At 44.5% G+C, this 16,502-nt stretch overlaps 1 protein-coding gene across 17 annotated transcripts in view; it reads left to right on the top strand.

Annotated features, from left to right (window-relative positions):
• The window catches only part of ZMYND8 (zinc finger MYND-type containing 8), a 124,385-nt gene that overhangs the window by 39,619 nt on the left and 68,264 nt on the right, over positions 1 to 16,502 (top strand). For 11 of the 17 annotated variants that reach the window (XM_018057986.1, XM_018057977.1, XM_018057975.1 and 8 more), the window contains 4 exons: positions 9,291 to 9,509; positions 12,199 to 12,312; positions 14,829 to 14,921; positions 16,067 to 16,154. In XM_018057986.1, coding sequence (XP_017913475.1) covers positions 9,291 to 9,509; positions 12,199 to 12,312; positions 14,829 to 14,921; positions 16,067 to 16,154 — 514 coding nt within the window. The remainder of the gene's footprint in view (positions 1 to 9,290; positions 9,510 to 12,198; positions 12,313 to 14,828; positions 14,922 to 16,066; positions 16,155 to 16,502) is intronic. The other 6 variants (XM_018057984.1, XM_018057985.1, XM_018057978.1 and 3 more) reach the window with 1 other exon arrangement.

Below are 16,502 nucleotides of genomic sequence, written 5' to 3'. Positions count from 1 at the left end.
CCAGTGGCTTTTCAGATCTCTTTGTGGGGACAGGGCAGTGACCCAGATAAGATAGAGATACCATGCTCTAGGATTTGGGGATTTTCCTCGGATTTGTTTTTTTCTCATGTTGGCACTGTTTGCCCTCGTGGCCTAAGGGTGTTGCCCTGCTAGCCTGGGCTGGTAGGACAGTTTGGAGTTTTGCCTGGAGGGGGTGGTATGGCTGAGGCCTGTGGTCCCTTTTGGTGTCAATTTTCTCATCTGTAAAAGAATGGGTTTAGGACTGTGGTGAGAGACAGCCGCCCTCCCGACCCACTGCCCACTGTGACTTAGGTAATTGGTCCCTATCTCTTCTCAGAGTGCCCAGTCCCTGGCAGACCCCATGCTTGATGCAAACATCGACTCACCATCTTATATCTTATCTCAGGGACCTTCTACCTCTAAAATTCTGTGCTGCAAACAAGCTACTCTTCTGACTTAAAAAGATGAGAGGTGCTTTCCTGGTCCATGAGGTCGAGTCTCCTAGCATGGAGCAAGCAGGATGCCTGGTTTCCTGATAACCATTTCAGAGGGGATTCTTCGGGATGTATTCACGCATTTGTGCAGATTATGGATGTGGAAGTGGGCCCTGGGGATTTGAGGTCGAATAAAATAAGATTGTTGCTTTCACGGGAAGGAACCCAGCAACGGTTAAACGCCCGGGACTTTGAGAGGGGCCGTTTCTGGGCATGAATCTATTTTCTCTCTCCAAATTACACAGTGAAATGCCAGCGCTGCTGCTGCCCTGTGGCTGTGGGCAGGTTAACCTCTTTGTGCTTCATTTTCTCATTTTCTGAAATGAGAATAATGATCTTACTGCTACCAAACTCGCAGGGCTGTTGTGAAGAGGAATTGAGCTAAATGACATAAATAATAAAAGTTAAGCGAGAGTCTATACTAAGTGAAATAATCACACAGACTATCTGTGAAATAATTAAATAGCTTTGGAAATGTTCCAGGCCTGTACTGTTCAGTGTGATAGCCACAAGCCACGTGTGGCCATAGCACTTGTAAAAGTGGCAGCTGTGCCTGAGCAACTGAATTTTTAATTGAATTTAAATTTACGTGGCCACCTCTGGTTTATAGCTGCCATGTTGGTCAGCCCAGGTTTAATGAGTTGGAACTCCCATTACAGGAGAATCTGATAGCTTCTAAGTAAATTTTTGCAATTTGAAAAGATCTTTTCAATGATCTTTTCCGTGATCTTGATCATTTCAAGATCTTGATCAAGATCATTTGAAAAGATCATTTCAAATTGCAGTTTGAAAGATCATATAATAACAGTGTTGGAAAAGTGAGTGAAAGTGAAAGTCACGTCCGACTCTTTGCGATCCCATGGACTGTACAGTCCAGGGAATCTTCCAGGCCAGAATACTGGAGTGGATATAGCCTTTCCGTTCTCCAGGGGATCTTCCCAACCCAGGGATCAAACCCAGGTCTCCCGTATTGTGGGAGGATTCTTTACCAGCTGAGCCACCAGGGAAACCCAAGACTGGAGTGGGTAGCCTGTCCCTTCTCCAGGGGATCTTCCCTACCCAGGAATCAAAGTGGGGTCTCCTGCATTGCAGGTGGGTTCTTTACTAGCTGGGCTGTGGTGGCTCAGTAATAGTGTTGGTGAGACTAATACTAAAAGCAGGACTTAAGAGTGTGCCTATCCTTTCATAAGCCTTTTTTTGTGTGGATGTTTATAATGATGCTGTGAGGAAGGGTACACTCTCTGTTTTACTGGCAGAGAGGTTAAGTTACTTCCCCAAGGCTTTATAGCAAGAAGCGTAGGTCTGCCTGTCTGGCTTGAAGCTGCTACCCCCACCCCACCCCACCGCCCCAGCCCCTGTCACCATTAGCCATCCCATTATACCTGTTGGGCTTGAAGACTAAGAAACACAAAGGTTATAAATAATCCTCAAATTTTAATTTAAGGCAAGCCCTCTTTTACCAGTTATCAGTAAAGTCGTGAAGCAGATATTGTCCTCTCTGGGGAGAGAGAGTCTCCTAGTGGTTCTCTGTGTGTGTGCGCTTAGTGACTTCCTCCTGTCCTTTAAGAATTGGCTCACATCTTTCTTCCTAGAATCTGACCACCTTAGGCAGCTCACAGATTTTCTTTTCCCCCTTCTTCAGCCACGGGTCCTCTTAACACCTAAACCTCAGGACCACAATGGTATATTTGTAAATCTGTGGCCAGAAAATGTCCAGTGGCTGCTGTCACCCCAGAGTCTGACGCAGGGGGAGCTCATGGCTGCTGTCACCCCAGAGTTTGACGCAGGGGGAGCTCATGAATGCAGAATGCACTGGGCATGTGGAGCAGAGAGGCAGGGGTGGCTGGACACAGGGCGTGACTACACGTTTGCAGAATCGGTCATCACAGTGATGAGAGAGTTTACAGAGCTGTGTCTCTGGAGGAGAAGGGGTCCAGGCCTTGAAGTCCAGACTCCTTCCTGCCCCGCTGCATCTGGGAAACCCACTGGGTGACCTTGTCAGTTGCTTTCCCATCCTGGTAAAACAGGGGTTTGAACTGGGAAGGAACATTTCTAAGCTTGATTGTAGGTTTTTGTTTGTCACATCTAAAACTCCCTGGGGCTGAACGGCCAAGAGTTGGCAACAGAGAAATAGCCTGAACTGTAAAGAAAAGAAATTCCTGACCCTTGACCCCATAATTCTCTCTAGTTTATAGTGTTTGCATAAACTATGCAAACCCTCCCTCGAGGCAGCTCCCCTTGAGCACAGTCTGTTTTCCTAAGGGTAACTTAAATCCTTAAAAAAAAAAAATTCTTCTGGATACTTTTTAAAAAAAAACTTCTCTTTCCCTTTTCTTTCTTTTAGATTACAGAATTGAAAAAAAAAGTTATGGAATTAAATGCAAAATGCATGTCTCCATATGCCAGGTTTTACCAATGTGATTTCTGTTAGTCATCAACATTTGATGATCATGAGATGTCAAATATCAACTCACATTTTAGAGTTCCTACAAAAACTCAGAAAAATCCAACAATAGCTGGACGTTGGACCTGCATTCTGCACTCCCCATCCCTCCCTGTAGTTCTGCGCTCCCCATCCCTCCCTATAGTGGTGTCTCCTGCCAGGTTGCTCATTCTTTCTGCCTTTAGCTCTTTCTAGGCGTTCATACTCTTGATTTTTGGTATGTATCAAAATTCTTCATCCCTTTCTTGTTTTTCTTCACGCTGAAATTTCTCTGTGTTCCAGTGTTCTAAAAAGAAAACCATTCTAGCATAATAACCGGCCCCCCCCAACCCCGCCCTCATATTTTCCCGTTTTTGGTAGAGATGGGTTATTATGAAGTAGAGTTACGGGTTTTAAGTTTCCACCCATTTTTCGTGCATTGGGGACGCATTACTTTAGGTTAAAGCCTCTGCCTGGAATGCGGGAGACCCGGGTTCGATCCCTGGGTTGGGAGGATCCCCTGGAGAAGGAAATGGCAACCCACTCCAGTACTCTTGCCTGGACAATCCCATGGAGGGAGGAGCTTGGCAGGCTACAGTCCATGGGGTCGCAAAGAGTCGGACACGACTGAGCGACTTCCCTTTTCTTTCACTTTACTTTTAGGGGAGTTCTAAGCGCTTTAAGAAGAACTTTGAGTGAGTGAGTGAGTGAGTGAGTGAAGTCGCTCAGTCGTGTCCGACTCTTTGCAACCCCATGGACTGTAGCCTACCAGGCTTCTCTGTCCATGGGATTTTCCAGGCAATAGTACTGGAGTGGATTGCCATTTCCTTCTCCAGGAGATCTTCCCGACCCAGGGATCGAACCCGGGTCTCCCGCATTGTAGACAGATGCTTTACTGTCTGAGCCACCAGGGAAGTCCAAGAAGAACTTTAGAACACACTTTTAGGGGAAGTGTTCTAAGGTTTGTTATTTAATTTTTTTCAACCTTTTTGTCCACTGATTTTACTTCTTTTTTTTAAAATACCTTTTCTAAAAGAAGACTTATTGATTTTATTTTTTGGCGGTGGTGAGTCTTCATTCCTGCACGCGGGGCTTCCCTAGTTGTGGGGAACAGGGGCTACTCTTTGTTGTGGTCCGAGCGCTTCTCATCGCAGAGCTTCTCTTGCGGGCACAGGCTCTAGGCTTGAGGGCCTCAGTAGTTTCAGCCTGCGGGCTTAGTTGCTCCGAGGCATGTGGGATCTTCCTGGATGAGGGATCAGATGTGTGTACCCTGCATTGAGGGGTGGGGATTCTTAACCACTGGACCACTAGGATTTCACCACCTGGAATGGACCACCATCATCTTGTTTCACCTCTTAACAAAAGTGAGAAAGTATGTAGGCGCTTTTTTCTTGGAACTGGGGGTGGGGGACATCCCAGAGCCTGGAAGGATGCTTCTGGTATTGTGTGGAGGAGGGTTAGGTTGCTGAATGACCTCTGGTAGATGGGGCGAGAAATACCTTTTCTCAAGTGACATTGGACCCTTATTGAGAAATACCAGTCTATCTGTAGTTCTTAGGACATTTTGAGTTTGAGTCCTTTGGAGAGGGTCTCTCTCCCTTCCTCCTTTCTTTACTTCTTTTCTTTCTTATTCAAGTATTGAGCAATAATCTGCTAACAGATTTGTGCATAATGGCCTTAGGTGTACCTTTGATCAAATATAACAGAGAAATGACAGGGCCCTGTTGCCTCCTCTGAGTTCAGGGCTATCCATGTTCATAAGGAGGCGAGCTGGAACTCAGTTTGTTGGGCCTGTGCGTTGCCTTGGGCTTCCTGGTGGCTCAGACTGTAAAGAATTCGCCTGCAGTGTGGGAGACCTGGGTTCGATCCCTGGGTTGGGAACATGCCCTGGAAAGAGGGCATGGCACCCCACTCCAGTGTTCTTGCCTGGAGAATCCCCATGCACAGAGGAGCCTGCGGTCCACGGGGTCGCGAAGAGTGGGACACGACTACGCACAGCACACAGCACATGCATTATCTAAAAGCAGAGGTTCCTTGTTGGGTGGGAGCTGTGTATTAACAGCCAAGATAGATCAGGGGACAGTCAGTAGGACTGCTGATCCCTGGAGCCGAGGGCCTCGAGGATGCCCTACCCTCCTGGTGTTTCTCTCCGGCACCATCCTCACACTCCAGGGCCGAGCAGTTTTTCTTTATTTTGCAGCCCTTGTGTATTTTTATCAAATGCAGGAAAACACAGGCTGGAATGAGGACGGTTTTCCTTCCTCTGTGTTTCCTGTGTGGCCCCAGAAGGAATTTGAGTCAGTGGTCCTCCCCCCGGCTCTCCAGACATGTTCTCTGGTTTTCGCAGACCAGGTGTGGCCCAGCGCCTGTTTCTGTAAATGAAGTTTACAGGCACAAAGCCACGTCCACTTAGCGACATCTCGTTTGTAGTCACTTCTGCTCTCCTGTGACGAGAGTGTTGCAGTAGAGACCATATGACCTGCAAAGCCTCAGCTGTTCACCTCCTATCTTTATAGAACCCTTTTGTAGAGAAGGTTTGCTGGCTCCTGGTATAGGCTGGGGTGTTCCATGGAGTGTTCCAGAAGCCGATGAACAGGCCTGTCTATTTCTCGTTAAGCTGACCTGTGGAAGGAACAGGGACGTAAGAACGTGTGTGCTCGGAGCCTGCAGTTAGTCCCATAGCAACCTGCTTGCCTGACTCTGAGAACACACCTTGGGCACATGGGGGAGGAAAAAATCGTAACTCATTCTACCTGAAATGATTTACCTTTCCTTTTTTAAAATGTTGCATATTTATCAGATTATTTTTATGGCGCAGAAAACACTTACAAGCAGCAGATAAGGCCGGTATCTGATTGGCAAGGTGATTCCCAGCCAGCTAGTTCTCATCAAGGATGAACCCTCCTAAAACAAGGGCAGCCTGGTCCGCCCACCTCTTGGTCCTGGGAACGCCCACCCCTGGCCAGGTGGGGGTTGGGGGCAGGGACATGGAGGAGGGGAACTTAACTTCTCAAGGGGCAATATCCTGGCTTCTGTTAGATGGAAAGGACTTGGGTTGCCCGCTCAAGAGATGATGAGCAGTCACATTCTGATTCTTCTAGTTTCATTGAGGTTTTCATGCGTCTTCCTGTTCTATTATTAACTTACTGAAAGGAAGCTGGGCCCTCAAATACGCCTTCCTGCTATCTTGCAGAAAGCCGCAGTGCATCCTGGAGGACCCCACTCAGGTTAGAAATAGTTCTGCTTGCTTGATAGGTCCAGTTTATCTCTCTGGGGGGGGGGGGGTTCCTCCGTCTTCCCCTCCCCCAGCCGCTCCACTTTCACACCCTCCCCTGTCGAAATTCAAGCAACCATTTCCCTAGGCAGAGAGCAGGCTTCTGCCTGGGTGACTCTGAGCTGAGGGCAGTTTTGCGCCCCACCTGGGGACCGTGGGCAGCGCTTGGAGACATTTTTGGTTGTCCCAGTTTGGTGCGTGGTGGGTGGGGGTGCCCCCGAATGATGCCACACATCCTCCAGTGCACAGGAGCAGGTCCCTGCAACCAAGATTGTCTAGCCCAAGACGTCACCTGAGTTGAGAACCCCTTACTCTAGATGCTGTTATCTTTTCCTGCCCCCTCTCTATTACGTTTCTAGTTGTCTTCCTAAATTTCAGACTTTTTTTCCCCCTCTACTCTTTTTGCATTAGCAGAAGTTATTTTTTTAAGTGTTTACTGGTGTATCATTGATTTATAATGTGTTAGTTTCAGGCCTACAGCAAGGAGAAACAGGCACATAACATGTATGCAGTCTGTTTTCGATTCTTTTCCCATATAGTTCGTTACAGAGAATGGAGGAGAGATCCATGCACTATGCAGCCGGTCCTTGTTAGTATTCTGTCTTACGTGTTGTCGTTTAGTCACTCAGTCACGTCCAAACCTTTTGTGACCCCGTTTACTGTAGCCCCCCAGGCTCCTCTGTCCATGGAGTTTCCCAGGCAAGAATACTGGAGTGGGTTGCCATTTCCTCCTCCAGGGGATCTTCCTGACCCAGGAAGATCCAAACCTGAGTCTCCTGCATTGAAGGTGGATTCTTTCTCACTGAGCCGCTGGGGAAGTCCATCTATTTTATATATAGTAATGTGTAAATGTCAGTCAGAATCTTCCAGTTCATCCCCCGCTCCCTTTGCCGCCTGGTAATAATCGTAAGTTTGTTTGGCAGAAGGTATTTTGAATTACAGAGAATGTTCTCTGAGGGGGTCACTGAATCATCAGAATCTCTTTTTCGTTCAGCTTCATCTTCTGTGGGGCATAGGGATGAAAGTGCTAGGACACCCGGGTGGGAGTCTTTGCTTCTGGACTTGTGGGGTCAGATGAGTCTTTTAAGCTTCATTTTCTCATCTGTCCACTAGGACTAGTGATGTCTGCCCTGCGTGCCTCTCTGGGGGATGGTGAGGACAGAATGGAGATGGTGTGTGTGACAGTGTGCTGAAAAGCGTAACGTAGAGAGAATAGCATAATGATGCTATTATCTGCTGGAAACCAAGTAGAGCAGGCTCTTTAAACGAACTGAAGCAGGACTCAAAAATTACACAACTGCCCTTATTAGTCTTAGCTCTTTTCTTAGTAGAAATGAGTTGGGAGGCTTAGAAGGATTGATTCATGAAGATCTGCTAAGCAAGCATCTCTGAAACTCTTTATCAAGGAAGGTGGAAGTACCAGGCATTTGGGAGACATTAAAACCTCATAGTAAAAACCAGGAGCAAGATGGATGCCTGCAATTGTGGTCACTCGCTCCCATTATCCTGGGGGTCCTAGCTGGTAAAATAAGGAGAAAACTAAAATGATACACAGATATTAGACATGGGCAGACAAAACTAATGTTACTTAGAGATGATAAACGTTTTTAATCAGTAAACTATTAGAACTGTGTATATATATAAATAGTATTAAAAATCTAATAGCGCTTCTATGTACCAACAATAACTATTTAGAAACTGTAATGGGAAAATGGCCCATTCACAGCAGCAACAAATATTATGCAGTCCCTGACCAATATATGAGATCTTCATGGAAACAACTGTAAAGTTTTACTGAAGGACAGGGAAAGGAAGTTTTTTTAGAGGTAGGCACTGTGGTTGTGGCTGCCCTCTTGTCCACGGAATCAAGGCTAAAGTGGGTTGAGTAGCTTTCCCAAGGTCACATGGGAAGTTACCAGGTCTTTTTGAACACTTAACCCCTAGACTTTCTCATACTTCCTAAACAAGATTTCTTACTGGTCTCAAATATGCATTTTCTGAATGAGTTTCTCTGAGGGATTGTTTTCAGAGAGTAGCTTTGCTGGATTTTGTAATGTATCATTTAGTTCAGTCGCTCAGTTGTGACTGACTCTTTTTGACCCCATGGACTGCAGCATGCTAGGCTTCCCGGTCCATCACCAACTCCCAGAGCTTGCTCAGACTCATGTCCATTGAGTTGGTGATGCCATCCAACCATCTCGTCCTCTGTCATCCCCTTCTCCTCCTGCCCTCGATCTCTCCCAGCATCAGGGTCTTTTCCAATGCATCGTTAGGGAAGCATTTCTCTTGCTATTTTGGCGTAGGGAGGGGTCTAGCTCTCATGAATTGGCACTTCCCACTCTTATCTTTCTGCCCTTGTTTGTCTTCAGTAAGAAATGTGGCTTCTCTGCAAATACCAAGGCCTCCTGTGTTTGAGAAGCATGGTTTTACGAAAGCCTCTTGTTGGCTATAATTCTTTGTGCATTGGGGGTAGCCTTCAAAAAAATGAATTGTCATTTTTGGTGACTCATTTCCAAACGGATCCATTCTCCTCTGGCCCATTGTTGAAAGACTCCCAGGGCAAATTGCCATGCTTGCTTAGCTTTTTACGTTTAGACTTCCATATGTTGGACTTTGAAGTGTACCAGCAGTATTTGTCATGGTGGCGCTGTGTTAATTGCATGCGTTGTATGATTCCTTGTAATTCCAACCACAATCCCAAGGAATTAGATGTTATCAACCCCATTTTACAGATGAGAAAATTGAAGCTGGGGGTGGTTAAGCGACTTGCCCTGGTCCTGCAGCTGGTTGAGCTAAATTTGAACCCAGGCATGCCTTGGTTTTAGCCGTTGTGCTCTCCTGCTAGGCTGCCTGTTAACTCTCAGACACCAGCTTTTCAAGTCATGGCCTCTTCAAATACATGATTGAAAAAGTAAATCTTAATACCTAATGACTTGCAAATTTTATATTAATATAAAATAGAGTAACCCCAGATAGCTTTTTAATGAATGTGTGTAATGCTCTGATTTTCTTTTGTTGTTATTGTTGTGTTTGTTCAAATTCCTTTTGAGAATGCACATTTGTTTTGAAACCAAACCTGTCTTTCTTGCCTACATTTCAGTCAGAACTAAGACATGGTCCGTTTTACTATATGAAGCAGCCACTCACCACAGACCCTGTTGATGTTGTACCGCAGGACGGACGAAATGATTTCTACTGCTGGGTTTGTCACCGGGAAGGCCAAGTCCTTTGCTGTGAGCTCTGTCCCCGGGTTTATCACGCTAAGTGTCTGAGACTGACATCGGAACCAGAGGGGGACTGGTTTTGTCCTGAATGTGAGGTTAGTTCCTGATGAATGAATGCATTGTCTGCCTCGCTTACTCTCCTTTCTGTTTCTTCCTTTGATATCGAATTTTTCAAATAATCCAAACATGAGGAGGAGAGAAGTTTTTTGTCTTCCCTCTGCTCGGTCCTGATCATCCCCCTTTTTGGGGACCGACACTGGCAGTGGTCTTAGCATTCCAGCTCTTGGAAAGACAATCGCACTGAATATTGAATTTGAGTCTTCGTGGGTTTCTGGATCGCTCTGAGATCTTCAGCCTTCTTTGATTCTTCTGGAATGAGCATTCCGGAAGGTACAAACTTCTACCAAGCTCTTTTCTTCCTTCTTGGATGTTGTTTCCTGCTGTGTCACTGAATCCTCGGCAGTAGCCAAGCTGGAAGACCAGTGTTGTTTGTATGTTCCACATGGTGGCCGTCTGATGCTCTTTTTCATACCTCTTAAATGAAGAGGTCCAGGAAGTCCTCTTGTGATTTGAGAAAGACTTAAAGAAGGGAAGGAGCCATGGAGCCATGGGAAAAGGCAGTGGGGACGGAACCGAGTCAGAAGCACGCTGGCACAGTGAAGGGAACGTGTATATTTCATTTGTAGCAAAGCCTGAACACTCTTCATGAAAACAATTAAGATTTCCAGTCTTCTGAAGTGTCTTCTAGTCTTGGGAACATCCATCTAAGATGCTTTTTCCAAATGCTGAAAATAAGAATTTTATCTAGAAAACAAAAATGAAGTGAAACAACAGCAGCAGCAAGCAAAAAGAATGTCATCTACAAAGTTATTTAATATGGAATGTCACCTGAATTCAAAGGTACATTGGTATTAGATCTCAGATGAGGATGCTTTCTATGCAGGAAATGGAAAGTTCTCAGATGTTGATCATGGGGGAAGAAAGGCAAGCTTTAGGATGGTGTCTGTCATACCGCTTTTGTGTACAGTAAAGGGAAAATCTGTGGGAAGAAATGAGGTGTCAGATTAATATGATGATGACATTTTAATGGTGTTATGCCCCTAGAGTTGCAAAAGATGATCCCTGATTCTGTCTGGGTTACTTTAGACAGAGACATTGTTCAGCAGTGGCCTCCTGTTCAGAGTCCAATCTCATTCTCTGCGTTTAATTGTGGAAACTGGAGCCTTCATCTGTTTCCTTTGTCTTGACCATTCCTTCCCAATTGTTTAATAATTTCTCAGCGAAGATAGTGGCTCAGACAGGATACTTTTGCTGTAGAGAATAGAGCTTGATGAAAGGCAGCTGAAACCATAGGGATATATTATCATGTGTAGAAAGAAGCCAGAGGCAGGACCAGGACAGAGTTTGTTCAGAGCCAGAATCTTCACATTTTGTTGTTGAGGTGACGTGTCCTTGGCCGTAAGATGGTGGCTGGAGGTTTTATCACGTGTGGCTAGACAGTAGTCCTCCTGGGAGAAGTGTGTCTCCTCACATCCCTTTTTATCAAGCAAAAGACACGCCCTTGGGCTCCTTGGTCAGGATTGGCTCACCAGTCCCCAGGCAGGAAATGCTTGCAAACTCTGGCCCCTTTTCATTCTGCATTGTAGGCCCCGGGCGTTGCCAGCCAGGAGGACTGGGCTGGGCTGGGAGAGAAGAGGTCCACAGTTGAGTGAGCAACTCAGGTGTTCACCATGGAGAGTTACCTGGAGACGAACTGGAGTTCAAACAGATGTGTGATCTGTGTCTAAGACTTTGAGTCCTGGATTTCTTCCAGGAGTGAATGGGCGAGGCGGTCAACTAAGAAGACTAGCTGTTTCTGGTTCTGGTAGCTGAACAGTTAGATCCATGCATCATTTCCTCTTCCGAGCACCTCTTGTGCTGCCCTTTTTTCTCAACAACCAGCCATGAAAGTTCCTTTTGGAGGATCCGGAGATCTGAAGAATGGAAACAAAATCCAGATTAGTTGGAGAAACCTTGCTTTGCTTTCCCTACACAGGTGAATCAAGAGTGACATCACCCGAGTTGGCTATTTTTGTTCTTGCTGCTACCTAAGGATTCCACAGCTCTGAGAGCTGGTACCAGTTTATATAGCAGAATCTGGTTTCAGACATGTCTTTAATAGGAATTTCTCTCTTCTCACCCATGGAGGTAGACGTGTAAGATTGCTCCTTGGGTAGTTTGTTGGAGTGTCCTGAGGGGGTTCATGTCAGTGGTGACAGAGAATGAAATCATACTTATTAGTTCACTTCCATGCATTAGACTTTTTCTATAGGGAAGACTGTCCTGCTCCATCCATGATGTCATTGTATTAATGCCTTGTCAGTTTCCTGAAAGATAGCCCAGAACCTTTAGAGGCTCAAGGAAAGTGGTTCATTCATTGTGTGAGGAGAGTGCTCTGAAACCACCAGTGGCCTTTCGTGTCCTATTTTTGAAACCCAAGGTTATAAGAATGACGATTTTTCGGGTCCTTGCCCACCTCCCCTCTTTTCAGATTATATTCCCTCCATGAGCGAACAACACTTCTTAATCAGTTCATCAGTGGATTGGTAGGCTGCTTCATTTTTATCCACAGATCAGCCCCCAGGTCAAGTAGACTGGAGTCCTTGTCAAGAGAAACAACTGGTCTCATTTAGATGGGGGTCATTTTTTGTGTTTGAAGTTACTGGAAAATTAGGAAAGAGAAATGAATACATGGCATCCTAATGTTCTTTCCTAACCGGGTATTTGTGTGATTTTGACTTGCAGAAGATCACAGTAGCGGAATGCATCGAGACTCAGAGTAAAGCCATGACGATGCTCACCATCGAACAGTTATCATACCTGCTCAAGTTCGCCATTCAGAAAATGAAACAGCCAGGGGTAAGAAGACACTTCCCCTTGTTACACGTGTTAATGAGATGGTGATTTTTGTTCTGTTAACAGTTTTGTTCCTTGTAGTTACCTCGGCTTTTCAGACTCGTGTGCTTCTTACTGTTTGGGTCTTGTGTGCCCAGATGCAAATCCCTGTAAATTTAATGGGACAGAGGCATTGAGCGAATTCTCAAAAGTGAACTCTTTGTGTCCCCTAGGAGTTTAGTCGGGAAATGACGTATATTAGGAAGCTGGTGGGGATGTAAAATTCTTAGTGGTTGCAAAGTGAAGCCTCAGACCACGCTAGATAAGGGGGAGTTGTAAAAATTCCATTTCAGTGAGAGAGCTGAGTGCAGCCCAGGGTATTTGTAATCAGGGTCTAATGAGGGAGCCTTTGAGATTCCTGTAGAGGGCGAGGATTTGCTTGGTTTCTTTAAGTTTGAATTGGGATTTGATGCGCAGCCTTTGCCTTTAGGAAAATCGATGTGAGAGCAGGCCTGCCATGTTCAGCTGGCAAGCTGTGTACTTTTTTTTTTTTTTTTAGCTGTGTACTTTAAAGTGGTTTTTCTCAAACAGTCCCAGTTACCATAGCTGTCATTTTGTAGTTTTTTGCAACGGTTGTCAGAAAGATGGCAGTAACATACCTTGTTTTTAAAAATAATACTTTATGACAAGATTATCAACGTTAGGACATTTTTCCTACAGAAAATTGGGTTCTTTTGTAGAGTTCTTTGGTAGATTTACACAAAGGCACCAGATGGGCTAGTGGTGACCCTTTATGAAACTCTTCAGACTTTGCTTTCTAAGTCAAAGGAATATATGGAAATACAGAATCTGAATGCTTTTAGTAGCCATTGTGGTTTAATTTCTTTAAAAATGTAGAAACTTTAGTTTTGAGATTATATTCTGAAATTTGATACCATGATGGAAAAAGTTCAGAGCATGCCCATTGGGTGTTGCTAAATTGGGAACCCCTTTCACAAAAACTCCATCAACGGAAGCAAAAGTATATAGCCTCATTAAAAATAAAACACCAGACTTTGACAAGAAGAATTGATTTATTTAGATTTGTCAACACTGTAGAATTATAAACCAAAAAGAATAAGAATGTGTTAATTTCTTACCTAAATTGTTTGTTAAAAATCAGGGCAGAAAGTTGCTGATTTTATGGAAGCATCTTTTAAACTGACAAAGCCAAACTTATTCTGGATGAGAAAGAGCTTGGATAACTGTAGATGGTAACCCATTCACATGCCTTGCTTGAGCATAATTTGGTCGTTAATTAAATCTTATCTATAAGTGTGTGTGTGTCTATATGAATTGTATATGTGTGTTCCTGGTCATAGTTCCTTGACAAGGGATCAAACCTGGGCTCCTGGCGTTGAGAGCACTGAGTCTTAACCACTGGGAATTCCCTGTATATTTTTTTATTAATAAATAAATAGTGTCCATTGACAAACCAGGCCTCACATTTTGAACTGATTCAAATAGGGCTTAAAAAAGTGGACTAAGATACAAAACCTTTATTCTAGGGCCCCAGCCTCCAGGCCACGGACTGGTATGCCTGTCAGATCGGCAGTGGCATTAGATTGGAAATAAAGTGCACAATAATTGTAATATGCTTGAATCATCCCCAAACCATTACCTCACCCCCATCCATGGAGAAATGGTCTTCCACAAAACCTGTCCCTGGTGCTTAAAAGGTTGGAGACCACTGCTTTACATAGTCCCTGTGTTGAAAGTAATTTGGCTCCTAAGAGGAGGAGCAAAATCTCACTAAGATTTCCACCCATGTGTAAAATACCTGTTGGCAATTAAGGGAACTTTTTGGCACGTCATCTCTGCTACTGCTGCTAAGTCACTTCAGTCGTGTCTGACTCTCTGCGACTCCATAGAAGGCAGCCCACCAGGCTCCCCCATCCCTGGGATTCTCCAGGCAAGAACGCTGGAGTGGGTTGCCATTTCCTTCTCCAATGCATGAAAGTGAAAAGTGAAAGTGAAGTCGCTCAGTCATGTCCGACCCTCAGCGACCCCATGGACTGCAGCCTTCCAGGCTCCTCCATCCATGGGATTTTCCAGGCAAGAGTACTGGAGTGGGGTGCCATTGCCTTCTCCAATGTCATCCCTAGGTGTAGCCAAATTTCACCTCCAGTCAGTTTTAATTGTGGGCATTTGCAGTGTACTACAGATGAGCCTCCTTCAGAGTTGAGGTCTAAAGTAACTGATAGCCCGTTGTTCTTGTCGATCTTGATTGAAGAGGCCTGGACCTGTTATTTGAGTATACACTGGAAACAGAGCAGATGACAAAACTGGAACACAGCTGGGCCATGATTATTGACAACCAGGCAGAATTAGAAGGTGAACCACTTTGAAGCTTTTCAAGGGCCTGTTTTGTAGAAAGTTTTAGAACTGTGTTTTCTGGAAAGATGTCTCCATTGTGGAAGTACTTTGTAGGCGTTAATGCTTGCGGTCTTCCGTAGCAGTGACGGGTTTGTGTTTGTGTGTATGCGCCCTTTCTTTTACAGACAGATGCATTTCAGAAGCCTGTCCCGTTGGAGCAACATCCTGACTATGCAGAATACATCTTCCACCCCATGGACCTTTGTACATTGGAAAAGGTGGGCTTCCATCAAAGAGCCCACAGCTGTCGAGATGACTCAAGATTTGCCCTTACTTCCCAGCCCTGTCTCAATAGATGGCTCTTCTATGTCTCCCCTGCGCCACTTCTATTTGGATGGAAGAACGCTCATTCCCCTAACTTCTTTGTAATATTTTCCCAAGGATTGCAGTGGGCGTTGAAACCCACTGCTTAGCGCCAAATAGTATTTCTGCTGGTGATTCTAGCCTTTTATCTGAGAAAGTTACAGCTTCTAAGCAATAGTGATTTGATTGATTTGGGGTTTACCCTTCTCTTTCTTTTGGAGGTGTTAATGAGAGCAGCAGGAAGGAAGCAGAGAAAATCAAGTATCTGGGAAACCTTCATGTTAGCAGTAAACATGTGGCTTCTTAGATCTTGGCTTATTTCACGGAGAAGGGTATTTCTGTAGTGCCTAGCCTTGGTTTTCAAAGGTTCAAACTGAAATTCCATGCTGAAAATTACACTGGTAGCATTTTAGACTGTGTCTGTCATCTTGGTGCTGATTTTCAAATTTTTGGCACCAAAATATTCTTAAAAAAAAAACCATGAATGAGGAGAAAACATTACTTTATATTGTATGTATTGATGGACCCACTCCCCCAACCTCCAAACAGTAAATTCAGCCTGCTTTGGAAAATTGCTCACACCCTTATGGTGTTAAAAAAAAAAGAAGACATTCCAAAAAGATGAGGTTAGAATCCTAATTTCACAAATTAATAGCTTTGGAATTTTGGATTAGTTCTTTAACATTACTATATCTCAGTTTCCCTGTCTGTAAAATGGGGATAAGAATGGCTTCATTGAGTTTTTAATTATGAGGCTTTTGGGAGACTGTACAATTAATAATAAATGTGTAAATATATAAAATACCCTGGTTCATTGGAGGAAGCTGCTTGATAAATGACAGTGCCATAAGATGAGAAGATTCAGGTTAGTGTGATGAATTCAGTGAATGCATTTTTATAGAGTTATAGATCTCAACTGTAATAGCATCTTGGGAAATGAGTAAAAGCATTAATTAATTTGGCAAATGACTGCTAAGAAAATTATGTGGGGACGCAGGTGTTACAGGCTGTGGCTTACAGAGAATTACTGGTGATTATTTTCTGTGGCTTTTCTCCCCAGAATGCTAAAAAGAAAATGTATGGCTGCACAGAAGCCTTCCTGGCTGATGCAAAGTGGATTTTGCACAACTGTATCATTTACAATGGGGGTGAGTGGCTTAGATGACTCTTAGAAAAGAGGGCGCACTGTGTGCATTGCCTGTTCTCCTGCCTTTCATTAAAAAAAAAAGAAAATCAGAATCTTTTCTCATGCGTCAGAACCCAGAGCTGAAAAAACTTACGTGTAGATTGCTCATATGTGTGAATAGGGGGTGGTGACTACATGCACTTTAGGGTATGAGCTGATGTCCACTGTTGCTTGTGACTATGTGATGCTTTTACCTGTCCTCTTAATTTTTAAAACATATTAATTTATCTTTGGTTGCACTGGGTCTTTGCTGCTGCGTGTGGGCTTTCTCTAGTTGCGGCGAGTGGGGGCTACTCTTCGTTGCCGTGCA

Source organism: Capra hircus, chromosome 13 (genome assembly GCF_001704415.2).
Source record: "Capra hircus breed San Clemente chromosome 13, ASM170441v1, whole genome shotgun sequence".
Taxonomy (NCBI): domain Eukaryota; kingdom Metazoa; phylum Chordata; class Mammalia; order Artiodactyla; family Bovidae; genus Capra; species Capra hircus.
The sequence above is the reverse complement of the archived record's forward strand: the minus strand, read 5'-3'. Positions and strand labels throughout refer to the sequence as shown.